At 49.0% G+C, this 22,647-nt stretch overlaps 3 protein-coding genes across 9 annotated transcripts in view; 2 read left to right on the top strand and 1 right to left on the bottom strand.

Moving 5' to 3' along the window:
- The window catches only part of PARL (presenilin associated rhomboid like), a 32,083-nt gene extending 27,733 nt beyond the window's left edge, over positions 1-4,350 (top strand). The window contains exons 8-10 of one of the 2 annotated variants that reach the window (XM_036243465.1): positions 33-134; positions 272-369; positions 4,004-4,327. In XM_036243465.1, coding sequence (XP_036099358.1) covers positions 33-134; positions 272-369; positions 4,004-4,115 — 312 coding nt within the window. In that variant the 3' untranslated portion in view covers positions 4,116-4,327. Of the gene's footprint in view, positions 1-32; positions 135-271; positions 370-4,003 lie in introns of both variants that reach the window. The other variant, XM_036243466.1, reaches the window with a different exon arrangement.
- Positions 4,351-7,718: 3,368 nt separating this feature from the next.
- MAP6D1 (MAP6 domain containing 1) lies at positions 7,719-14,544 on the top strand. Its single transcript, XM_036242275.1, has 3 exons — positions 7,719-8,098; positions 13,807-13,924; positions 14,464-14,544. Exons 1-3 carry the CDS (start codon positions 7,719-7,721, stop codon positions 14,542-14,544), a joined length of 579 nt encoding a protein of 192 aa, XP_036098168.1.
- Positions 14,545-19,607: 5,063 nt separating this feature from the next.
- YEATS2 (YEATS domain containing 2) overlaps positions 19,608-22,647 on the bottom strand; it is a 99,041-nt gene continuing 96,001 nt past the window's right edge. For 3 of the 6 annotated variants that reach the window (XM_036242811.1, XM_036242815.1, XM_036242812.1), the window contains 2 exons: positions 21,976-22,049; positions 19,610-20,463 (listed from right to left, as the gene is read on the bottom strand). In XM_036242811.1, the coding sequence (XP_036098704.1) occupies positions 20,355-20,463; positions 21,976-22,049 (183 nt within the window). In that variant the 3' untranslated portion in view covers positions 19,610-20,354. Of the gene's footprint in view, positions 20,464-21,975; positions 22,050-22,647 lie in introns of all 6 variants that reach the window. The other 3 variants (XM_036242817.1, XM_036242814.1, XM_036242816.1) reach the window with 3 other exon arrangements.

Below are 22,647 nucleotides of genomic sequence, written 5' to 3'. Positions count from 1 at the left end.
TTTCACATTTTCACCAGTGTGTTCATTTGCAGTCAGGAGCGATCATGACGGTCCTTGCAGCTGTCTGCACTAAGATCCCAGAAGGGAGGCTCGCCATTATCTTCCTTCCAATGTTCACTTTCACAGCAGGGAATGTGAGTATTTTTATGAAGTGAAGTGTGGGGACAGTGGTGATATTTTTATATTGACTCACTCTTGCCCTTAAATTAGACATGTCAATGCTGGAAGAATCAAAGTTGTACCAGTTATGTTCTTTTTTGCTTGCTTGCAGGCCCTAAAAGCCATTATTGCCATGGATACAGCAGGAATGATCCTGGGGTGGAAATTTTTTGATCATGCAGCACATCTTGGCGGAGCTCTCTTTGGAATGTAAGTTGGAGTGGAACTGATTGCTACACTGCTTTTTCAGGTCATCTTCCTCTCCTACCCGGAAAGAGGGCAGAGTAAGGGGTGGGAGTAGGTGGAGTTGGGAGGGTGAGGAATTCTCACCGTGGTTTGCTTTGGCTTTGCCCAGTTTCACCACTGAGGCAGGGCATGAGAATATCAGCCCTGCCCCTGCCTCAGTCATTTTTAGAGAGACCGACTGTGCCTTTACCCTCCCCCTAACCTCAGATCATCCCAACTCCTGGCCTGTCATGCTTCCCAGCCTCTTTTGGAGACTGTCCTGCAGCCCCCAATCTGGACTGTCATCCAGACTGTCATCCCCACTCTCAGGCCTCCTCTGTCCTGCCCAACCCCCACCCTGAGCTCATCTCACAGGTGCTGGGCAGACACTGGGTTCACAGAGCTGTTGCTCTGCCTGAGTGAGTGTGTGTTGCATGCACGTTGCGTGACAGGCTACGGATCACAGGCTAGTGGTGACCACTGACTGGGCCTGTGTTATGTGGCAGGCACTGAGCCAGCTACCTCACGTGACACTGTTATTACCTCGATCTTATGAATGGGCTCAGAAGTCAAACAGCTCTGAAGTAGCCAAGCAGAGATTTCAACCCAGATCAAAGCCCTTCCCACCCTGCCATCCCAGATTGACTACAGTGGCATTGTGGTCACAGGATCTTCCACTTGTGCTTCAGACAGTGGACTTTTGCCTAAAACAGTAGGGCTGTATGTAGTGTCTGCCACAGAACTTCCCGGGCTGGGAGTCCCCTGACTAGGAGAACCCCGTTAGCAGAGTTACTGTCTGTCCGCTGTGCTGGGTCCCCTGAGGGCCTCTGTTTTCTGGTATAAATGTTGCCTCTTGCCCTTACTTGGTTTCATGACAGGGGGAAAACTAAAGTTTTTTTAACTTAAAAAAAAGAGAGAGGAAAATCTATTCTAAGTGGAGCAGTTTTGCCCAGTGGGCGGTGGAGTTAAATGCCATTTTTAATTTTCAGTGATGATTAAAGAATAGCATATGTGAGTTCTAGCTTTACCAGCAGCACGTTATAAATAGTAGAAACTGACCTGATATTACAGTATGAGAAACAAAGACTTATGAAAAAGGGTTCTGTTTTATGAACTCTGAATTTATCTGGACCCTTCCGTGTGTACTTAATGGTTCTTCTCCTCCAGCAGGTTTTTATTCTTCTAAACTATAATTAGATAGTTTTTCCATTCTGAAAATAATTAGATAAAATGCATTTTAAAGTCCAGGATCTGAAAGGCAGAGGAATCCTCTTTCTTTGCTGTTTCTAATTTTTTTTAAATTTACTCTATCTCAGTCACATCCAAAACATCTTTAATCTAGATTTATAAATCTTTATTAATGGTAAAGATTGCATTAGTGTCCTCCTGCACATTTCCTTGACTTTATGACCCTCACCAGATTTTATGATCTGTACCTTGTACTGCTGCAATAATAATAGCACATTGAATATTCGCTGTGTGCCTAAGCTCAGGACCGATGTGTATATTCTTCAAGTCCTGTGAGGCATTCAATTTTACAGAAAGGAAACTGCTTAAAAAGAGACTTGTCTAAGGTCACAGAGCCCTTATAGAGCGAGAGTTTGAGACTGAGCCACGACTGTGAGGCTGCAAATAAAAAAAGACATCTCAAAAATTGGTCATTTTGAAATGTTTTCCTAATTTAAATTTAGCCAAATAACCAGTTATATTTGAACTCACATGTATGATCAGAAGCATGTACCTGTAAGATTAAAATATTTGACTCTTTGCTTTAAATAAGTAGGTTACAAAGATTTGGGAAGAATACTTTATTAATGGAGAGTTTCTGACAAGTGATTCATTTCTTGCAAGAATTTTATAGTTGCATTTGAATCTTAGAGTGATACTTTTTCTCTTGTTCTAAGTTCCCCACAGAGTTTGACTCTAAGCCCAAAAGAATTCTGTTACATGCCTATTACTTTGCATATTTTTAAAAAATGTATCTTTGTTGTTGAATGTATTACAGATGTCCCTCTTTTTCCCCTTAACTCCCCTCCTGCCCACTCCCAAACACACACACACACACACACACACACTGTTGTCTGTGTCCATTGGTTATGCATATATGTATATAAGTTCTTTGGTTTATTTCTTCCCACTCCTCCTTCCCCCTTCCTTCTGAGACTCGTTAGTCTGTCCCCTGCTTCAAAAGATTTTTTATTGGGTTTTTTTGAGAGAGAGGAAGGGAGAGGGGGAGAGAGAGGGAAACATTGATGTGAGAGCAAAACATCAATTGGCTGCCCTCCTGTATGTTCCCTGTGGGGGATTGAGCCCACAAGCCCGGAATGGCAACCTCAGTACACTGGACAGTACCCAACCAACTGAGCCACAATGGCCAGGGCTGCATGTTATTTTAGATGTCTTTCTTTCTGTAAGTTTACTAATTTTCTTAATTTTTCAAAATTTTAATGATGACTATGTATTTTTATGATCAAATTTTAACTATTTTTAGTGATCTTAAGATTTAGGTACAATTCAAGCACCTTATAATAAAAAAACATACTCAGAACATTTAAAAATGTTAAAACCTTAGATTGCTATTCTGATACCAATATAAAGCAAATAGAGCATTTTTTTTAGTGAGGTTTCTGGAAGATGCAAAGATCAACAAAATCAGGTCTATGTCTCAGGGGACAAAAAATCTGGGGAAACCAGGGCAAAAATCAAAGTTTCAATAATAAAAGCTTTCATTGACAGCCAAATCAATCACACCTCCTCCGGGAAGCCCTCCCTGCCTCCCTCAGCCCAGGAGGGGAGATAGATGCCCCTGAGTTACACTTGCGGCTTGTGCTGCCCTCAGGTAGAGCGCCTGGTCTCGCAGTACTTGGACCTATTGGCTTCTCAAAAGCAGGCCCTTCTCATTTGTCACTCGTGTTCCTCAGCTTATAGTAGGTGCTCCCTAGGTGCTGCAGTGGATAGAGCACAGATTTCAGACTCAGATTTGGGTTCCAGTTCTGGTGATTTCTAGTTGTGCAACCTGAGCCAGTTAAATTACTAAACCTCCCAGTGCTTCAGCTTCCCCAGCGCAGGCTGCTTTAGGCGGTTTATAACGGGAGAGAGGGGACTGGAACTATATTTTAAAAGGTGAGCAGAATTTGGATTAGCAGACCCTTTGTGTAACCAGGTGGAAAACGATGAGAAGCAGTTAAACTAGCCATCATTAGTAAACTGTACTTCTCACTTTTCTCACCAGGCTTAGATTCGGGCCGACCTGTTGGTGAGTCCTTGGTGGGCCACTTCGCTGTTAGCACCTTGGGCAGGTTACCTTCGCTCAGGTGTGGTTTCCTTATTGCTGTGACAGGACAAGTGATGCTCGACATGCAGGGCTGTGGTGAAGCCAGAGTAGTATGTGTGAAGTCAGATCAGTCACAGGGGGTCCCACCCTACTTCGACCTTTTACATACTCCATATAGTAAAGATAAATCAGATTTATATCAAACAAATTAATCAGCTATTTTAATAAACTACATAGTAAATGACAGTGGCATTAATTTTTTAAATGTCAACTTGACATCATAGAACTTACCGTTTGTGTCATACTGTTTGAATGTCAGACCTGCTTTGTTTTTCTTTTCCCCAGATGGTATATTACTTATGGTCATGAACTCATTTGGAAGAACAGAGAGCCTCTAGTGAAAATCTGGCATGAAATGAGGACTAACGGCCCCAAAAAAGGAGGTGGCTCTAAGTAAACGGGTTGGATCCTAGTGGTGCATCTGGTCCGTGCCGCCGGAAAGCCCAGGAGCGCCTTGGCCCTGGAGCGACCACATCTCTCTGCTCCTGCCTGGAAGATACCCAGCACCCAGCTTTCCCAGCATTTTAAACTGTCTTCTCATTACAGTCTTACTAGAAAGTGAACTATGACACAGTTGTGAAATAAAGGTTTATATCTCTAGTTTGTAAACAGGGTGTGTGTCTCTTTTGAAGATAAGTGATGCTGCCCTGGAATCTTGTTACATAGTTTGAGTCTGGCTGGTGTGGCTCAGTGGTTGAGCACCGACCCATGCACCAGGAGGTCACTGGTTCGATTCCTGGTCAGGGCACATGCCCAGGTTGTGGGCCTGATCCCCGGGGGGGCATGCAGGAGGTGGCCAATCGGTGTTCTCTCATCAGTGTTTCTATCTATCCTCTCATTTCCTCTCTCTAAAATCAATAAAGGAAAAATAATAATAATAATAATAATAACAACATAGTTTAAGCTGTGAACCTGCAGGGTGCACAGGAAAAGATCTGATGGGAACTTGGAGGGGGATCTCGAATGGCTCCCAGGTTTTTCCACACCGGCCTTCTCAACTCTCTGCTGAACATTTACTCTGTCTCCCTGCGGCTTTCCTGGGTTGGCGAATAGCGAAAGTTAAGAGTATCTTCTCTCTGACGTGGTTGAGACAACAGCTGCAGTACTTTCTAAATTTCCCCAAGAAAGTGAATGTTTCCAGGCTGTGAGTGACATACACAAAAAGCTCTTTTTAGGTTTTTGTTTTCTAGTTAAAATTGTAGCTTAATTAAGACTTATTTTGGGTAAATTCAGACTTGAGTCTGTGCCTAATTGCATCTTACATTTGGAAATGTGCATGTTTGTAATCGAAGCATCATACTGAAATGGCAGAGTGGTCATCATGGTAGCTTCACTTCTGTGGAACTAATTTGCTCTCATGGTTGAGAATTATTTAAGTTTTCTTGAGTGGATTTACAGGAGGGTTTTTAGTGTATTAGTGCCTCAAAAGGTCACACCAAGTCTTCCACCTTGCACTGGAGAGGAGTGACAGCCTGGCTTGCGAGGTGCTGGGCACGGAACGTCTGGCTTGAAAGCAGTGGAGTCGTGCACGCCTCACGGTTTTGAAAGCCGAATGGCAGCCTGTACCCAGAACATAGGGATTGTCCAGGGTTTGACCCTCCCTCCCTCCCTCTCTTCCTCCTTCCCTTTTTTGTTCAGATAGAGTGGGAGGGAGAGAGAGCGAGAGAATGACGTGAAAGGGACACATCAAGTGGCTGCCACCTGCACGACCCAACTAGGGCCGGGGACAAACTGCAACCGAGGTACGTGCCCTTAGCGGGAACTGAACCCAGGTCTCTCTGGACCGCAGGCTGATGCTCTAACCACTGAGCCAAACCGGCCAGGGCTGGCATTTCTTTACATCATTTTCCCATCAAGCTAGACTCTTTTCTACTGTGAAGCACCAGTTACTTTTACCAGGCAGAGGATTCTATTCTAAACCAATGTCACTTCCAGGAGAGAGAACTTCTTTAACCCAGCCCTCATTTTGCCAGTAAGGAACCAGGGCAGGCGTGTATGGGAGCTGCTCAAGGTCACGCTGCTGTGCTTTGACATTTCGGAATACATGGTGCTAACAATCCTGTGACATGCAGACGAGGCAAGAAGTGGTTTTCAGAGGTGGGATGGGAGGCTGGGATCACATGGACAGTTCATAAGGAGCCCAAAGAGTTAGACTAGGAACAGTCTTGTCGCTTCTCCCCGCTTTGTGATGATTAGCAGAGGAGCACTGAGATGATCAAGTCCCTAACACGCTTCTCTGACCATTACATCCCTCGATGCTGGAGCCTTGGAGCAGCCAAGGTGCCTTCTTCCCCATGAGAGGCCTTGGCGATCAGCGCCCTGCTCCAGAAGCACAAGCCTTACCGTCCACAGCTTCGGCAATGGTCCCTACTCTCCTGTTTGCCCACTAGGATATTTACTTTCTCATTTTGGCTTCTTCGCTGACACCCGATCACCCCTGGATGTGCTCTGCCTGGCTGTGTGCCTTTCAGGCTGTGCAGCGTCCTCTGGCCTCTTCAGTGTGGCAGTCCCAGGAGTGCACCCTGCGCTGCTGTCCCTTCTCCACTTCCTGTGGCTTCAGTTATCTTCATGAGGATGTCTTCTGAGCTCTGAAATCACTGAATATCTCCGTAATCTAACCCAGTACATGTGTCTACTACGTGCCAGGTACGGTTCCAGGTGCTGGGACCCCACTGTGCAGGCACCTCAAATATAACTGCTGGCTCAAGGAGTTACATCGCCAATTGGAAGCCAGAAATCTGGAAGCTGTTCTAGATTTCCCTCTCTCACCTCTTATTTCTAGAATCCAGCCCCTCCTCTCCACTCCCAGGGCCCATGCTTTAGCTGGTCTCTAAAATGTCCTTGTATTTTCCATATGGCCACAGTGCTAAAAACACTTGAGTCACACTCCCTGTTGTTGCCTATGGAAGAAACTCAGTAGGGCTACCAAGGCCCCTGCTGCTTCTAGCTAGAAGTCTTATCCTGGGGACCCTGCATTCCCCTGGCCCAATTACCCTCCCTCCAAGCTGTGTGAGTCCAGGCTCCCAGCCTCCCTTCACTGTTCTGGCTTTGTGACACATGCTTTCAAGTCTGACCCCTAGGGAGTTGTTTCTGATACTTACATGCAGTAGACTGACCTTTGAAGCATGACCCAAATTTAGCTTTGCAATAAAACAAGAATGTAGGCCCAGGAGGGAAGGGGATTTATAATTATTATAATGATTGTAATGATGATTTATAATCATAATTATTACAGGGTTAGCTTCTTACTGCACACGTCATGGAAGTCTGTCCATGTTACTGGATGGTCTTCCACTATGTTTGTAGCATAGTGGCCAAAGATTTGTGGCAGTTTTATAAATTGAATAAAGCTTTTGCCCATGCTTTAAAATTAGGAATTTTAGAACCCGGAAAAGGTCAGTTGAGGGCTAATGTCAATTCTCAATGAAAACTGGATTGGTTGTCACAAATTTAGCATTGTAAAGGCAAATAGTTGGGTGACTCACAGGCTGACTCATAGATGTTTTCTCTGGGAAGTATGGCCCCAAGTTTTCCCTGTGACCCCCTCATCGCTGCACCTCCCCTGCATGCCTGCGAGTCCCCGTGGTGCAGCTTGGCCACCGCGGTCCCCAAACTCCTGTGCTGAGGCGGGCTGTCTGAGGGCGACCCGCAAAGCCAGGCCTGGTTTATAAGATAACATTTAGGGAATTTTGGATTAAATTACGAAACCTTCTGAAAGTTGGACACTTCTCAGTGCCTCCAGGCGGTGTCGTACCCCTGCCCCCCATCCCCGCTTCTGCACCTTTCGGGTCGCGCGGTCGTGCCCGGCCGGCGCCCCGCTCCAGCTGTGCACGCCCGGGTCCCAGCCCCACCATCGCGCTGTCACCGAGCCCTCCCGCTCCCAGGTGGCCGCCCCCGGCCCAGGGGTGGCGCTGCGGCGGCGCGGGGAGGACGGCGGGGGCGGACGCCGGGCGGGGCGGCGCGGCCCGAGCGCGGGGAGCCGGGCCGGGCGCGGGGCGGCATGGCGTGGCCCTGCATCAGCCGCCTGTGCTGCCTGGCGCGGCGCTGGAACCAGCTGGACCGCTCCGACGTGGCGGTGCCGCTGACGCTGCACAACTACTCGGACCTTGAGGGCGAGGAGCCGGGCCTGGGCGGCGCCGCGGCGCGCACGGGCGCGTCCCCCGCAGGCGCCCGGGACCCCGGCCGGGACCTGCCGCTCACTCAGTACCAGCGGGACTTCGGCGCGTGGCCGGCGCCTGCGAAGCCCAGAGATGCGACGCAGGGGCGCAGGCCGGGGGCGGGCGGCCGCAAGGACACGTTCCCCGCACCCGCGGGCCGGGGGATCTACGTGCTCCCCATCGGCGATGCGGACACGGCTGCAGCGGCGACCACGTCGTACAGGTATGGGGTGGGGGTGGGGCGCGCTCGGTCCGGAGCCGGCGGCCGTGAGGCCCACGGTGTGTGTATGTGGGGGGCACCTAGAACCCCATCCCACACGACTTTGAGAGCGGCAGGCGGCCTCGAAGGTCATCGCGGCGGGCGGCTCCTTCGCTGCGCCCTAACCAGCCTCAGAGTGAAGGAGCGAATAGCTCCGCCAATGGAGAGCTCACGACCTCACTCTCAGCCCCGCATCCTTCTTGGCTGCATGGTCAGAAAGCTCTGCCTCCCTTTAACTTCCACCAGGCGGGCCCAGCCGTAGGAGGGGTGCACGCAGGCAGACTGCCTGAGCTTCCTCTGGCCAGTGGCCTCTGGGGCAGGGGTGGGGTAGGGGTTGGTTGCGAGGCCCAAGCAGGGCTCAGGACCCCACGGACTGAGAGCCGCTGACTTGGCTTTCACTGAGAGCAAGTCTGTGGGTCCTCCCCCCACACACCCACTCCTAGCTCGGCCCCCGGACTCCTAAGGGGTTCTCCCTCCTTTCATTATAAAACTCATAATCACTGTAGAGAAACTGGAAATAACCAATTTGGTAGCTCTTTCTAATCCCTAACATGCATTTGAGTGCATGTTCATTTATAATTATTATAGGGTTAGCTTCTTACTGTACACTTTGTGGATGCCTGTATGTTACCAGGTGTTCTATTACATGATTTTTAATAGATGTGAAGTATTCTATCCTATGGATGCGCATTTATCTATCTATCCAAATACGACTAATGTATTCTCATGTCATTGAATATGTAGGGTGTTTCTAATCAGGAGCTGTTAAAAACACTGTCTCTGATCCAGGGGACTGGTTAATTATGGCTCTGCCATTGATATGTCCTACTGGGAAGCCCAGAATGTACTGATAACAGCAGCTCTTCAATAGATCCATATCAAAGCAGCAAAACACAAAACAGCATGCCTGCTACCATTTGCCTTTTCTTTTTTCTTAAATCCTCACCGTAGGACACTTTTCCATTGATTTTCAGATGGAGTGGGAGGAAGGGAGGAGGGAGGGAGGGAGAGAAACATCTATGAGAGAGAAACACCGATCGTTGCCTCCCACACAACCCCAGCCAGGCCCGGGATCAAACCAAAACCAAGGTACGAAGTGCCCTTGACCTGAACCAAACCCGCGACCCTTTGGTCTGTACATCCAGGTGCTCTAAACAGTGAGCCAAATAGGCCAGGGATCCATTTGCATTTTCAAAAGGGTTGTTGGTATACACATATCTGTTCAAATAAGCACAGAATCTCTCTGAATGGATGGTAACTTTTGGGGGGTTGAGGAGGATGGATGCTGCTAGTGGAGAAAGGAGACTGACTTTTCACTCTTGAACCGTTGCTTTTTTTTTTTTTTTTTAATGTACAGGTATTACCTTTTAAAAGTAAACAATTTTTGCCCTGGCTAGTGTGGCTCAGTGATTAGAGTGTTGGCCCACGCACCGAAGGGTCGAAAGGTCATGGGTTTGATTCCCAGGCAAGTGCAGCTACCTGGGCTGCAGGTTCAATCCCTGGCCCAGGTGCATCTGGGAGGCAACCAATCGATGTGTCTTTCACTTGGATGTTTCTCTCTCTCTCTCACCTTCCCTTCCTCTCTTCTACTCTCTCTAAAACAACAAAAAATAAAGAGTCATTGGAGCCCTGGCTGGTTTGCTCAGTGGTTAGAGCATCGGCCCGCGGACCGGAGAGTCCTGGGTTTGGTTCCCGCGAGGGGCACGTACTTTGGTTGTGGTTTGTCCCCAGCAAAAAAAAAAATTCCTCGAGTGAGGATAAAAAAATAATCAATGGAAAAAAAATATATCATCTGGTGAGGATTAACCAAAGAAGAAAAAGAAGAAAAGTAGAAGTAATCAGTTTTTTTGAGAAAAAAAAAAAAAACTTCTGAGATAAGCATCCTTATAACTAAATCTTTGCCCCTCTTATCATCCCATCTCCCCAGAGGCTCCTTCATGGGCCTGCAGTTTTTAAGAACAGATGGGGAGTGGGAGTCTGTGTTCATGGACACTTGCTCTCAGCTTGTGGGAATGTCAAGGGCAGGGAAGAAGGTGGTCAGTTCTGACTGCTGCACCATGGGGCCCTGAGCCAGCTGGAGGGGCCTAAATGGTGAGGTCTGGTAGGCCAGAGGTCCTGGGTGTGCAGCGCCTTCACGTGGCTGATGTCCTAGGTGCCAGGAGCAGGACAAGGTGTGGTGCTTGTCGGGAACAGCTTCAGCTCAGGGGAGGAAGTGCTTTCTAATAATCAGAACTGACTGACATGGAGCTGCTGCATTGCATGGTGCTGAGCTCCTCCCTGGGATGCTGAGAGGAGGGGCTTTTGAAAAGAAGCAGTTTCTCATCCATCTACTCTCTCATCCACCAAGAGCACATGGCGGGTTTGAATGTCCTGCTGGGTCCTCCTAGCCTCAGTGACACTGAGGCATTAGTTACCACTCTGCTTAGCAAGTACTGGGCACCAGGCTCAGGACTTCCCACAGCCGATCTCCCCAAGACCTCACAAAAACCCTCTGGAGTCAGTGCCGTTCCTGCTGTCCCCATTCTTTTTTTTTAAATCCTCATCTGAGGACATTTTTCCATTTTTTGTTCAGACAGGGGGGGGGGGGCGGGGAGAGAGAGAGAGAGAAAGAAACATCCACATGAAAGGGACACATCGAGTGCCTGCCACCCACATGACCCAACCAGGGGGCCGGGGACAAACTGCAACCGAGGTACATGCCCTTAACGGGAACTGAACCTGGGTCTCTCTGGACCGCAGGCCGACGCTCTAACCGCTGAGCCAAACCGGCCAGGGCCTGCTGTCCCCATTCTACAGTGAGGAAGGTGAGTGGCTGGCACAAGGTCCCGCAGAGCAGGTAGTGGAACCCAAGTGTGTGTGTCCTGCCTCGGAGACCACATTTATACCCCACAAGGATTATCCCCTAAGATGCTGCCTCCTTTGAGTCACTTGGTTTCTTGAACAGTGTCCGGAGTGGTGGCCCCACTTCCTGGTGTATAAACCCGGAGTGTCACTTGGCCTCTCTGCCCCTTTCCTCATCTGTGGGGCAGAAATAGCAAGAGCTTGGCTGCCTGGTCCCTGGACCCCGCCAGAGACACAGGACCACTGCCGAACCTGGCCAGCACCCCCCGGGGACCCTCCACCTCCCAGCTCAAGCCTGGCATGAGCAATCCTTCCTACCTGCCTTCTTGCAAGATGCACCTGACCTACAGGAACTGTTCCCCAAAGATGGCAGAGGAGTCATGTCCGCTTCGCCCAGCAGGTCCTGCCTAGCCTGGCCCCTGGCCTCCATGTAAGAGCTGACCTGCCTGACTTGCCTGGCCATATGGGCACAGTGGGTTCTGCCCACAGCCAGCCCGAGCCCCTCCTGAGCGGCTCCTCCCAGAGCCTCCTGTCCAGAATGCTGTGCCTGCTGGCCAGCACCCGTGGCCCAGCCTCTGGCTCCACCCGCTTCTAGAACAGTTCCTTCCTCAGTTATGGCTTTTCTTCCTGGGCCAATCAGCTGAAGGGCCAACTGTTATTTTTTATTTTATTTTATTTTATCTTTTTGGGTATGTGCCCCTAGCGGGAACTGAACCCAGGACTCTCTGGTCTGTAGGCTGATGCTCCAACCGCTGAGCCAAACCGGCCAGGGCAGAAGGGCCAACTGTTAAAGGGCCACAAGACTTGATTCCCACTTTCCAAGTGCCCAACATGAAGGCTCATAATTTCTGCACATGGAGAGGTAGCCCACTTTTAGCAGAGGAAATGAAGGCTCTGAGAAAGCTAAGGGACTTGTTTGAAGCTGTGTTGGGCTGAGAACCAGGCCTCCGGGACCTCAGGCCAGGGCTCTCCGAATTGCACCCCTTGGGGTCCAGCTGAGGCCCACTTGAGGTGGACAGTGGTAGAACCTGCTTGGTTAGGGAGGCACAGTGGCCTTGGCTAGTCCTACATTTTTATTACCTTCTTGGCCAGAGCCCTGGGTCTGCCTTCCTCTCCTGAGCCGTCACCAGGTCCGGCGGATCCCATCTGTGGTCCTTTCTATGTCCCCATACAGCTCCCCTCACCTGGGCTCCAGCACCAGCTCCGCCCTGGGAGCAGCCACAGGTACTGCTTTAGCCCCAGGCTCTGGTTGCTTTCTGCTCTGGGACCCCTGCAGCCACTGTGGGGCAGCAGCTTGGGATGCCAAGACCAAGTCCCGCTCAGTTTGGGGACAGAAGGTCACGCCCAGAGGAGGACCTGCTTCCCCAGGAGAAACAGCCGCAGATGGCCCAGGCAGCCGGTCTTCGGAACCCTGCAGCTTCAGAAGTGAAAATGATCTGATAGGGCCCTGGCACAGCTCACCTCCTGGCACCCAAGTACTGACCACAGACACAGCTGCTCCCTGCACACGCGGCCCACCCAGTGGGGCCCAGCTGCGCTGCTGCAAAGGAGAAAAGGCAGCTTTGTTGACCTCAGGGCCTGAAACCCAGCCAGGCTGGGGGTGGGGAGACAGGAGGGATCCAGCCCACATGGGGGTCCCGCTCCAGCCAGGTGCTCCTGTGGACACGGCAGGTCTCTGCCTTCCTAAGCTCACCGTCCAGCAGTGGAGTTATAATTAAAATAGGTCTTTTTTGTTCAAAGGAATTAAGTCTCCATCAAAAGAAGCTCCTCCAAGGATGTGGGGCCGGGTGGTGGCAGCCTGCCACCCCCCCCCCCCCCCCAGGGAGCTGGCTTTCCCTGGTGCATGCACTGCCCCTCCCTGCACCACGCTTGAGTGCGGAGCCATGCAAACAAGCCAGACCATCTTGTAGGTTTTTGTGATGGTCATGATTGATTGTTTCGCAGGAGTTAATAAGACAAATTATTAAAAACTAAACATAACATTGAGCCATATTTTCCTTCTCACTTGCAGCCAGGTAGGGAGAACTTTGCTGTGCTGGGTGCTCTCCAGGACAGCACCTCCTCTGGACATAGGGCCATCAGTGACCCGTATTGGAAGTGAGCAACCTTTACTGGTTCTGGGCCTCTGGGGCCCCCTAAAGTGGCCTGGAGACAATACAGGAAGCTGGAGGGAGGGACTGGGACTTGCTTTGTCTCCCAAGCCCAGCACACACCAACCAGTTGTTTGCATTTGGGGCAAGTAAGATTCAAGTGCAGATAGCTTTCCTAACTCCCCACAGCCCAAGCCAGTTGCTCATCTGTAACCTGTGACTTAAGTTTCTGCTACTTCCTGTGGGGGTCAGGTGAGCGACTTCACAGTGGAGCACTCAGGAGTGAAGGGCAGGTCAGCCAGAGGTGTGTGTTTCTTCCAGGAAGTGGCTGCGTCTGGGCAGTGTACTTCCTCGGCTAGTTCTGTTGTTGCTGTTGTATCTGAGGATATTCTCTTAGCGAGAGCGGAAGGGAGGGAGAGGAGAGAAATATCAGTTGGTTGCCTCCATCACGAGGCTGGGCTGGGGATTTAACCTGCAACCCAGGTATGTGCCGTTGACCAGGAATCGAACATGTGACCCTTGGGTGTGCGGGCTGACACCCTAACCAGTGAGCCACACCGGCCAGGGCATGCTAGTTCTGTTTTCGTAAGACAGAAAGGAGTACCTGGAGCCGAAGCAGGATTTGGGCAGTGGGCCTGGCCAGGAACACTCCAAGGAGCATGGGGCAAGGGTGGTGGCCCCTGCAGGGTCAGGGGAAGGGGTGGTGACCCTGTGCAAAGTTGTGACCATTCTCTGTTCCAGACAGGAATTCCAGGCCTGGACTGGAGTCAAGCCATCGAGATCCACAAAGGTGAAACCCACCACAGTTATCACAACCCACAGCTCCGGCTGGGACGGAAGCCCTGCAGCCAGCTGCCAGGTCAGCCTGAAGCCGGTGCTGCGGGGGGTGTGGGAACAGGCCTTTCTAGCCAAGATTAGGGACCAGGAGTCTGATTTCATAGTATAAAATGTGTCTGAGCACCAGTCGTCCCTCAACAAACAGAAACCCAAGGTCCTTGTCACTGGCCAGGTGGTTGTCCCCCCAAGTGCTGGCTTCTCTGGTGAGCAGGGCGTCTCTTTCCCTCCTATGTCCCAGCCTTACCCTTGACCACTGAGCAGGAGCGACAGGCATTTGTGTAAGAGGAGAGAAGGTGGAAGGGAAGTAGGGACTATTTAGCCTCCTGATTCCACCCAAAGGAGGCTTCAGGGAGCAGAATGGAAGGTCCATGTACTATATTTGACCTGCTAATGCAGTGAGCCTGCCTACTGTGGAGGTTTCCCCCCGGACCCTTCCGGTTAGTAGTCTCAACTCTTGGAGGACAAAGAGGAGGCTGGGAGAAGGGAAGTCTTTTCCTGGAGCTGAGGGGAGGGCGAAAGTGGAGAAGAGCCCACTGACCTTGGCCACATCTTGTTTTTCAGGTCCCTGAGGTGAGGAAGAAGTTCGCTCCTAACCCCTCAGCCATCTTCCAGGCTTCAGCTCCCCGGATCCTCAACGTGTGACTCCCACTGAGCGGGGAGTGCCACCGGCGGGCCAGAACCGCTGCGCCAGGAACTGGGGTGAGACCTTGGGACCCGACGGCCCCTGCCGTCAGAGGGGAAGGGTCCTCCTTTCTCACCCTGGGCACCTCTCCTCCCACACTGCCACCAGGGCTGCAGGCCTGGCTCAGAGCAGAGGCCCCGATGGACGCGGCACCACCCAGCCCCTCTGGACCTCAACCACACTCTTCCTGGAGCAGTTTGCGGAGAGCTTCCGATCTTTTTCTAACTGCCTCTTTTCACCAACCTTCAGTTTTTAAATCGGAAGAACTCGAGGATCAGTTCTGTTGTGGACGGGACTGGTCCAGAAACACTGAGGCATGTGGACCACAGATCCTGGAAGAGCCAGTGGTGTCCAGTGTTCCCCGCTGCACGGTAACTGACAACCTGTGGTAACGGGCAGTGTCCTGGGCATCCCTGCGAGTGGCCCTGGACACTTCAGCTGTAGAAGAAATCTTAGGTTATCACCTGCATGTGATTCCAAACAACCAGGAAGAAGTTGCTAGACAAACAGAGTATCAATCGCAGGGTTTCCATTTCAAAGACATCGTTTCTTTATGGCCAGATGATCCTTATGTTTTAACGTGGCATTTCTTGGGATGAGTGTCTGAAGTACTGAATTAATGAATGCCATTTACCTTGTGGAAGGTTTCTGAGCCCCACGTTTTTTTTTGTTTGTTTTTTTATTTTATCCTCACCCGAGGACATTTTTCCATTTTTTGTTCAGGTAGAGTGGGAGGGAGAGAGAGGAACAGAGAGAGAGAGAGAAACATCGACGCGAAAGGAACACATCGAGTGAGCCCCACGTTTTATCCTAATTCCAGTTTTAGTCCCTTAACATACTGACAACTAGAAGGGAACTACCATCCACACTGGCTAAGAATTGGGTTTTTAAAACTTTTAATTTTATTGATTGATTGATTTTAGGGAGAGGAAGGAAGAAAAACATCAATTTGCTGTTCTACCCCATTCAGGCATTCACTGGCTGATTCTTGTATGTGCCCGACTAGGGATCAAACCCACAACTTTGGCGTATTAGGACGATGCTCTGACCAGCTGAGCTACCTGGCCAGGGCTGGGAGCTTTTCTTTAGAAGACTGCAGCATCAGCCTCATTCCCTGAAAGACCTTAAGACATCTACACCAACCTTGACTGTCAAGCCTGCCCTGCTACAGTGACAGGGAGCTCACTGCCTGTTGAGGAGGCGGCTCCCTTTGTCTTTGGAAAGCTCTGCTTCCTCCATAAATTCCAGCCAGTGCAGCCTGGGGAACAAGTCTGGTCCTCTCTTTGTACAGCAGCCCTTCACACCTTGGAAGGAATCTATGTCCATCTGAAAAACCAGAAGCATGGCGTTAGGCCAGCTTTGGTGAGGAAACACAAGGGTTTCCCTTTGGATCCTGATCCCTCTCCAGCCCACAAGGGGCTCTACGTGTAGTCTGGAGCACTTCCTTATGCCACAAGAGGTGGCCTTCAGGTCTCAGAACCACCTCGGAGTGGGGGAGGGGCTGCTGCAGCTCAGGCTGCACACAGGCGAAACCTCAGAGGTGCTAGGTCTGGCAGGCACAGCCCTTCCCCTCATTCCAGCAAAGGAGATGCTCTGAGCAGCTTTCTGAAAGGAAAACCAAATGCTTACATGAAGGGTTCTATTATTTGAGACTTTGCTGGTTTGTCTGTCGGATGTTTCTAAAAGAAAAGAGACTGCCTGCTGGGCATTTTGTGGGAAATGAATAGATTAACAAGTTAGTTTTTACTAAAATGCAAAAATGTATGTTTCAATTTGTTTATTTCTTTAAATTAATTGTACACGAGCACCTTCTACAGCTTCCTTCATCCTCCCCTTGGTAATAAGGACTTGAATGTCCCGGCTGTGGCTGGAGTCCCTGGAAGCTTGTCAAGCTTGAGAACCCTTGCTTTGGGCTGCAGTCCACACCAGCATTATTACATGTAGTTTTCACAAAATCTGCCAGCCTCCCCTCGGTCACATTTAGCCCCACCACCCTGTGCCCCCACGCCTAGGGTAAAGTGACTGTCTTTGAAGCTAGTCTTGGACTCGATCTTGACTTCTCCACTCACTAGCTGTGAGCAGCTTAAGCTTCTGTTTCCTTATCTGCAAAATGAGGCTAACACCTCTACCTCGCTGAATCTCGGTGTATGTGCAGGGTGCTCAGGACAGTAAATGGCCAGCAGAGAGCACAGCTGTTGAAATCATTGTTTCCGGCCCAGGCACCCCTCCCCCTTTCCCAGGGAGCCGGCTCTTTTCTCATGTGCAGCTTTGCCCCATCAACTCTGACCAGACCCTGCCTGCCACAACACACAGCTGGCAGCGCCCTTCCCTCCCTACCCCAGGGCCTGCTGGGAAGCCTGTTCACTCTTGTGCCATCTGGTCTGCTGTACCTCAGTGGAAATAAGGCAGGCCTGCCCCTTCCTGCCATACCTGCATGCCTTCTGCACTAGAACAGATGGCTTTTCAAACACCCCAACCTGACACCCTTCCTTACTCGACTGCATTAGATTTGGGCTCTTAAGAAGGAACTTCCTCTTACTCACTCTAGGTCTTAGTAAGGCCTAACATTGTGATACTGGAGTGGCCTTAAGAAGTGACGAAGACAACAGTCTCAACCATGTGGTCCCAGCCCCTATGTATCACATATGTAGAATATACACTGACAAAGGCTGAAAGAAATGCATTGGAATAGTAATGGCGATTATTCTTAAGATGTGGATTAACGGGTAATTATATTTACTAACATTTCTATATAAGCATTTTTGTATTAATTCTGTAAAGAAAAGTTTTTAAAAATAAATGGTTCAATCTGTTAGCTAATTTCAGCCAAAAGAAAGAGTTCAATACTCATGATTCCCTCAGCAAAATTAGCACTTCAGCAGCTGCCCATCAGCCTCGAGGCTGCACCACAGCCCTGCCAATCAGTTATTCAGAGCGAGGCCCCACTTCTACCTGCTCAGTGGGGCTTTAAACGCAAAAAAACCCATCACAAATACTAATACTTCCGTACCTATAATAATTCCAGGATTTTAGGCCTAACTCCCAAAAGCAGTTTTTGCCAAAGTCTTGGCCCTGCAGCCCACCCATGAAGCTCCTTCAGTAGCAAGAGGGAGTCCCTACTAACGGTTCTGCCTGACACAGATCTTTAACTGTTCTGTGGCTCCTGTCAAAACCGGGGCTGAGACAACATTCAGAAAGGGGGCCGAGTCTACGGCCATACCACTCTGAATGCGCCCGATCTCGTCAGAAAGGGGCCTGAGCAATACCCCTATTTTCCTTCCTCCAGACCATTCAACTCCCTAAAGGTTGACACTAAGTGAAGTCTGGTCTCAAGAAAGCTTTATACCTGAACTGTATCACAAAGCCCCTCCCTGCAAAGCAAGGGCTTTCAAAGCTTTCAGTTCTCAGTAAGGGAGATAAAAGTGGTCATTCTGAACGTTTCTGCATGTTGGGTGATTTTTTTAGCCATTATGATAGCAGATGGTCACGGCAGGACGTCACAGGAGTTAACTGCTTTAAGACCTCAGTGCAGACCAATTCCATCTTGGCAGGCAAGCCAGTGAGTTTGTCCAACAGGAGCAGTTCGCTCTGCCTTGGCTTTGAGCTCAATTCAGCAGTCTCCTTTGCCACAAGCTGTCAGAAATCAGCATGTCCAGGGTCCACATGCATCCTCCAGAATTTTTTCAGACTCTTACATAACTGTTTTTCTTTGTCTTACATAGCCTCAAGTTCTTTTGGGGAAGAAGAAGAAGACTTTAACACAAATACCTACATGTTTGCCCTGTCCCAGCTCTTCTGACCTAATGTAAGAAGAACCTTACCAAAGTATAGAAATTCAAACTCAGAAAAACCCATCACAAATACTAAAAGATTTATTGTAGTTATTTTTGTTAAACAATTATGTTACATATTATAATACAAATACATTTGAAACATTAACACATTGGGACTGTTAAATCATTTAATATTTCTTTTGCAAAAAGATAATTTCTTTAGACTTTCATCCCTATAGTCCATCTGTTCTCATTGGGATGAAATCTTCCATCCTGTGGAGCAGCCCCAGTCTACTGCTGAATGAATTGACACACCTGTCCACACCTTTGCATGGAGTCAGTCGTGTACGCACTAGCTGAGCCTTTAATACTGAACTACGTTACCACTGAGCCGGGGCACGCCCTTGCCTTCCTGAACAGATTTCCTTCTGCATTTGCAGTCCTCAGATGCTGAATAAAAGAAGGTAGATTTCTTATCATGTCACCTCCCTGCGTTCTTTTCCTGACAAACATCTACAGGACTCATGAAAACATGAATTATGTTGCTTAGATAAGTTCCTTTGACTCTGACTCAGATTTCAAATTGTCTCTGAGCAGCAGCATCAATTTATTCTTCTACTTCCAGACTGTTAGGAAGCCTGGGCTAGAGTGCCTGCAGTGGAACCGGACATCATCCCAGTGCAGAGCTAACCTCCCTCCTCTTCACCTCTGCCTGCCGTCACCTTAAGGGCACAATCTTTTCTCACAGCTCCGAGCAGATGTCCCTGTCTTTTGGCTTCGGTGGTCATATCTCTGTCTTTAAGGCACTCACTAGTATTTGTCTGAAACATTTTCCTTCTTGCAAAAAACTGGACTGAGGACATGAAATCCACTGACAGAACAGTCCTGGTGGGGCTGTCACAGGAGCTGCTCCCACTGGCCGTTCAGCCTGGGTACAGTCCAGAGGCCCATGCGAACAGTGGGCACCAGCTCGCTAACTGGCACACACGCTAAGCTGGTATGAGGCCTTGGCTGGTTTGGCTCAGCGGTACAACATCAGCCCGCAGACCAATGAGTTGTGGGTTCAAATCTGACCAAGGGCACATACCTCAGTTGTAGTTTGTCCCTGGCCCTAGTTGGGGTTGTGCAGGAGGCAACCAATCAATGTGTCCCTCTCACACTGATGTTTCTCTCTCTCTCCCTTTCTTTCCCTCTCCCTCCCATTCTGTCTAAGGATAAACAGAATAATATCCCCAAGTGAGGATTAAAAAAAAAAAAGCTGGTATGAGTCTGCCAAGAGCCTGAGATCTGTGGGTGTTGTCTACTATGGGCATATTAAGAGCTTCTTGGTTATAGTTGAACCTTTCTGGAGAGATGTCTCTCTCCCTTGACCCTGTCTTTCCCTCCTCTCCGAGAGTGGTTATAGTAATGTTCCTATGCTCTGTGAAAAGGAATTCTGCTCAGGCTGCAACCTTGCAGGCCTTTTTCTGCACAGCATTCCTGAGTCCTGTAGCTGCTGCACGTGGGCCGAGTGCAGAGCCCCCACACTGCCGCCACCCGCTAAGTGCTGGAGCCTAGTCCTTTTCCAGGTGTTACCAGGGTAACTGTTGGGGCAGCCTGTAACCCCAGCCCACAAAATGGGTGAAATCTCTAGCCTGTCAGAATCATGTTCTGCCTCCTGGAGGGAGATGCAGGCCCAAGGTGCCCCCTTGAGGGTGCCCAGCGGACAGAAGGACCTGATACACATGGCCTGGCCCAGTGAGCTTTACTGAGAGTGAACAAATGCGAGTTGACAGAGCACGCGTCCACAGCTTCACTCCAGAATCAGGAAACTTGTGTCCCAAAGGGATGTGATCTAGGATTGAACACTCTGGTGTTACACTGAATTAACTGGAGGTAGTGGTTCAGTAACCATATTCTGAGGCACAGATGACAACCTCCTTCCCCAAACAGAAGAGTCAACACAGTTCAAAGCTTCAGAAACAGCTCCAGGTCCTGCTTTGCTAAGGGGCACCCATTCACTGGTCTTCATTCAGTATCCCCATGTGCTTGTTTGTGAGGAAGTCCAGAAAAGGAATGTTGCAAATGGCCTGGTGAATATTAGTCACTGTAATTTCTTTGGGAATCCTGGTCCAAAAAACAAAGGCTGTTAGGTGAAATTCTCTCGAGCATCCAATAACTTAGTTTATCTAAAGGACCATCTCCTGCATAAGCCCTGAGAAGGGGATACTGGTGAGAAGGGGACAAGACATGGTTTAGGGCCACTTGGGGAGTGGCAGGGGTATTCTCTCTCTCCTTTCCTGTCAATTCCTTTTCACTTTGGTGAAGACTTGGCCTACCCTCTTTAGTCTGCCCTATTTTGGGCTCAAATCTGACTTCTAGTCACAGGTATGAGATGGAGTTCAAGAAGTTGGCTGAATGAGAAAAAAGAAAGTAAAATGCACGCAGCAGAACAATGGTATTTTTGTGATTCAGCTTTAGCAGACTGAAAGGTGAGCCAAAACACCACAGAACTATGGACCACATTTCCCGTCTCCTGGAAAGACGGGAGATGAAGTTACGCCAGCCAAGTGTGATGTTAAATATTCTCATCAAAAACACCCAAGTCCCTCCCTGTCTCCACAATCAGGAGCACAGGGGTGAGCAGGGGCCACAGCAGGCACTCGGCTGGCTGCTGATTTGTTCAAGTTGGACAATAAGCAGCATTACTGGAGCTCCTTTATTTCTCCTTTTTCTTTCTTTTTTCCATCTATTATTTATGCATTCACTGGTTGATTCTTGTATGTTTCCTGACCAGGGATCAAACCTGCAACCTTGGCATATTGGGATGACACTCGAACCAACTGAACTATCCGGCTAGGACACCCCTGCCTTTTTCTTGATGACTTCTTCTACACTGCCTGACGTGTCCTATTCCTATGAAGCCTGACCTACTATTCCTCTGATTTAGGCCTCTTTATGTCCGCAGGCACTCTGTTACAATTTTATAAATTTATGATAGCCTTTAAACACAATGGGATAAAATGTCTATTTCCTTTTAAAGGAAAGGGTTTGTCTATCATTCTTTGAGGGCCCAAGAAAAGAGCAAAATTCAGTGTCCCAATCAATTATAATTCAAGCGGAAGCAAAGAGAGCAGTGAGCCTGTGGGCTTTACAGCCAGTGAGATCTGAGTCTGGCTCTAGGTCCTATCATGTTTGTGCTGGGAAGGACACATAAGACCACCTTACAAAGCCACGTTTTCCAATTTCTAAACAGAAACTATGGGTTTTGCAATGAAAGGCAAATTAGGTAATATATGTGATGCCTGGCACCAACATCTGACACCTAAGGGACACTGTTACTGTCTTTAATTGCAAGGAGCTGATAGTTGTTCAACCTGTAGCACAACAGAGTCCTACTGAACAGTATATATGCAGTAGTGATTGGGCAGATACAGACTCTGGGCAAAGCTGAGCTTTCACAACCAAGAGGTTCAAAATAACCACATAGACCCTTGAATCTGTGTGCCTCTGAGAATGTTCCCAGCACAGACACCTCCATCTCCCACTGGACTGACTTAAGTACAGAACATCTCGATGAGCAAGTAAACTGTCAGGAAATATTTGTAAGCCTGATTATCACTAAAAAGATAACAGTACCTGTTGTGGGATGCTGTCTGGTATCCAACCGCCAAAGCCTGTCTCAGGATGTCACTCACCAGTTGCTCTGTAGCCTACAACAGAACATGCTGTTACTCTCAGAAACAGCCATCAGCTTGCAGGCAAGATCTGACCCCACCCCTTACCCTACAGCTTGGAAACATCCGTATCTAAGGAATCAAAAATCTTTAAGGAAAAATTAAAGATTCAAATAATATACCATGCATGGAGAGCTGGTCACAATGACAGAAGCATGACTCTGAGAAACTGAACAGGGTAAGTTTCATTAGTCAAAAGCTGTTTTTAAGGAAAACAAAGGAATTATTTGTGAGGCATCTCTGCTGCAGGAGGGACACACCAGGAAAGAAACTGCTGAACTCAGATCAGGCAGGGTAAGAAACTGGTTTGTCATCCCCAACCCAGGGATGGGACAGTGGTGGCTATTTCTTTGTTGCTGTTATGACAGGTGCAGAAAACCCAAGGCTTTGCCTTTGTTATCTCCTGAAGCAATGAGAGCACCAGTTCTCACATCAGACTAATTATTTTTTTTAATTAAAAAACAATTTTTTTATCCTCACCCAAGGACATTTTTGCATTTATCTTCAGATAGAGCAGGAGGGAAAGAGGGAGGAAGAGAGAAAGAGAAACATGGACATGAGAGAGACACATTGA

Source organism: Molossus molossus, unplaced genomic scaffold, assembly GCF_014108415.1.
Source record: "Molossus molossus isolate mMolMol1 unplaced genomic scaffold, mMolMol1.p scaffold_m16_p_5, whole genome shotgun sequence".
Classification (NCBI taxonomy): Eukaryota; Metazoa; Chordata; class Mammalia; order Chiroptera; family Molossidae; genus Molossus; species Molossus molossus.
Note: the sequence above shows the minus strand (reverse complement) of the source record. Positions and strands in the feature narration are given on the sequence as shown.

Excerpts from the sequence above, each read along its gene's own strand:
- MAP6D1 (XM_036242275.1), top strand. The coding sequence starts at position 7,719 with ATGGCGTGGCCCTGCATCAGCCGCCTGTGCTGCCTGGCGCGGCGCTGG. Across the intron at positions 8,099-13,806 it reads GCGGCGACCACGTCGTACAG|ACAGGAATTCCAGGCCTGGA; the intron begins GTATGGGGTGGG and ends TCTCTGTTCCAG. Across the intron at positions 13,925-14,463 it reads GCCCTGCAGCCAGCTGCCAG|GTCCCTGAGGTGAGGAAGAA; the intron begins GTCAGCCTGAAG and ends CTTGTTTTTCAG.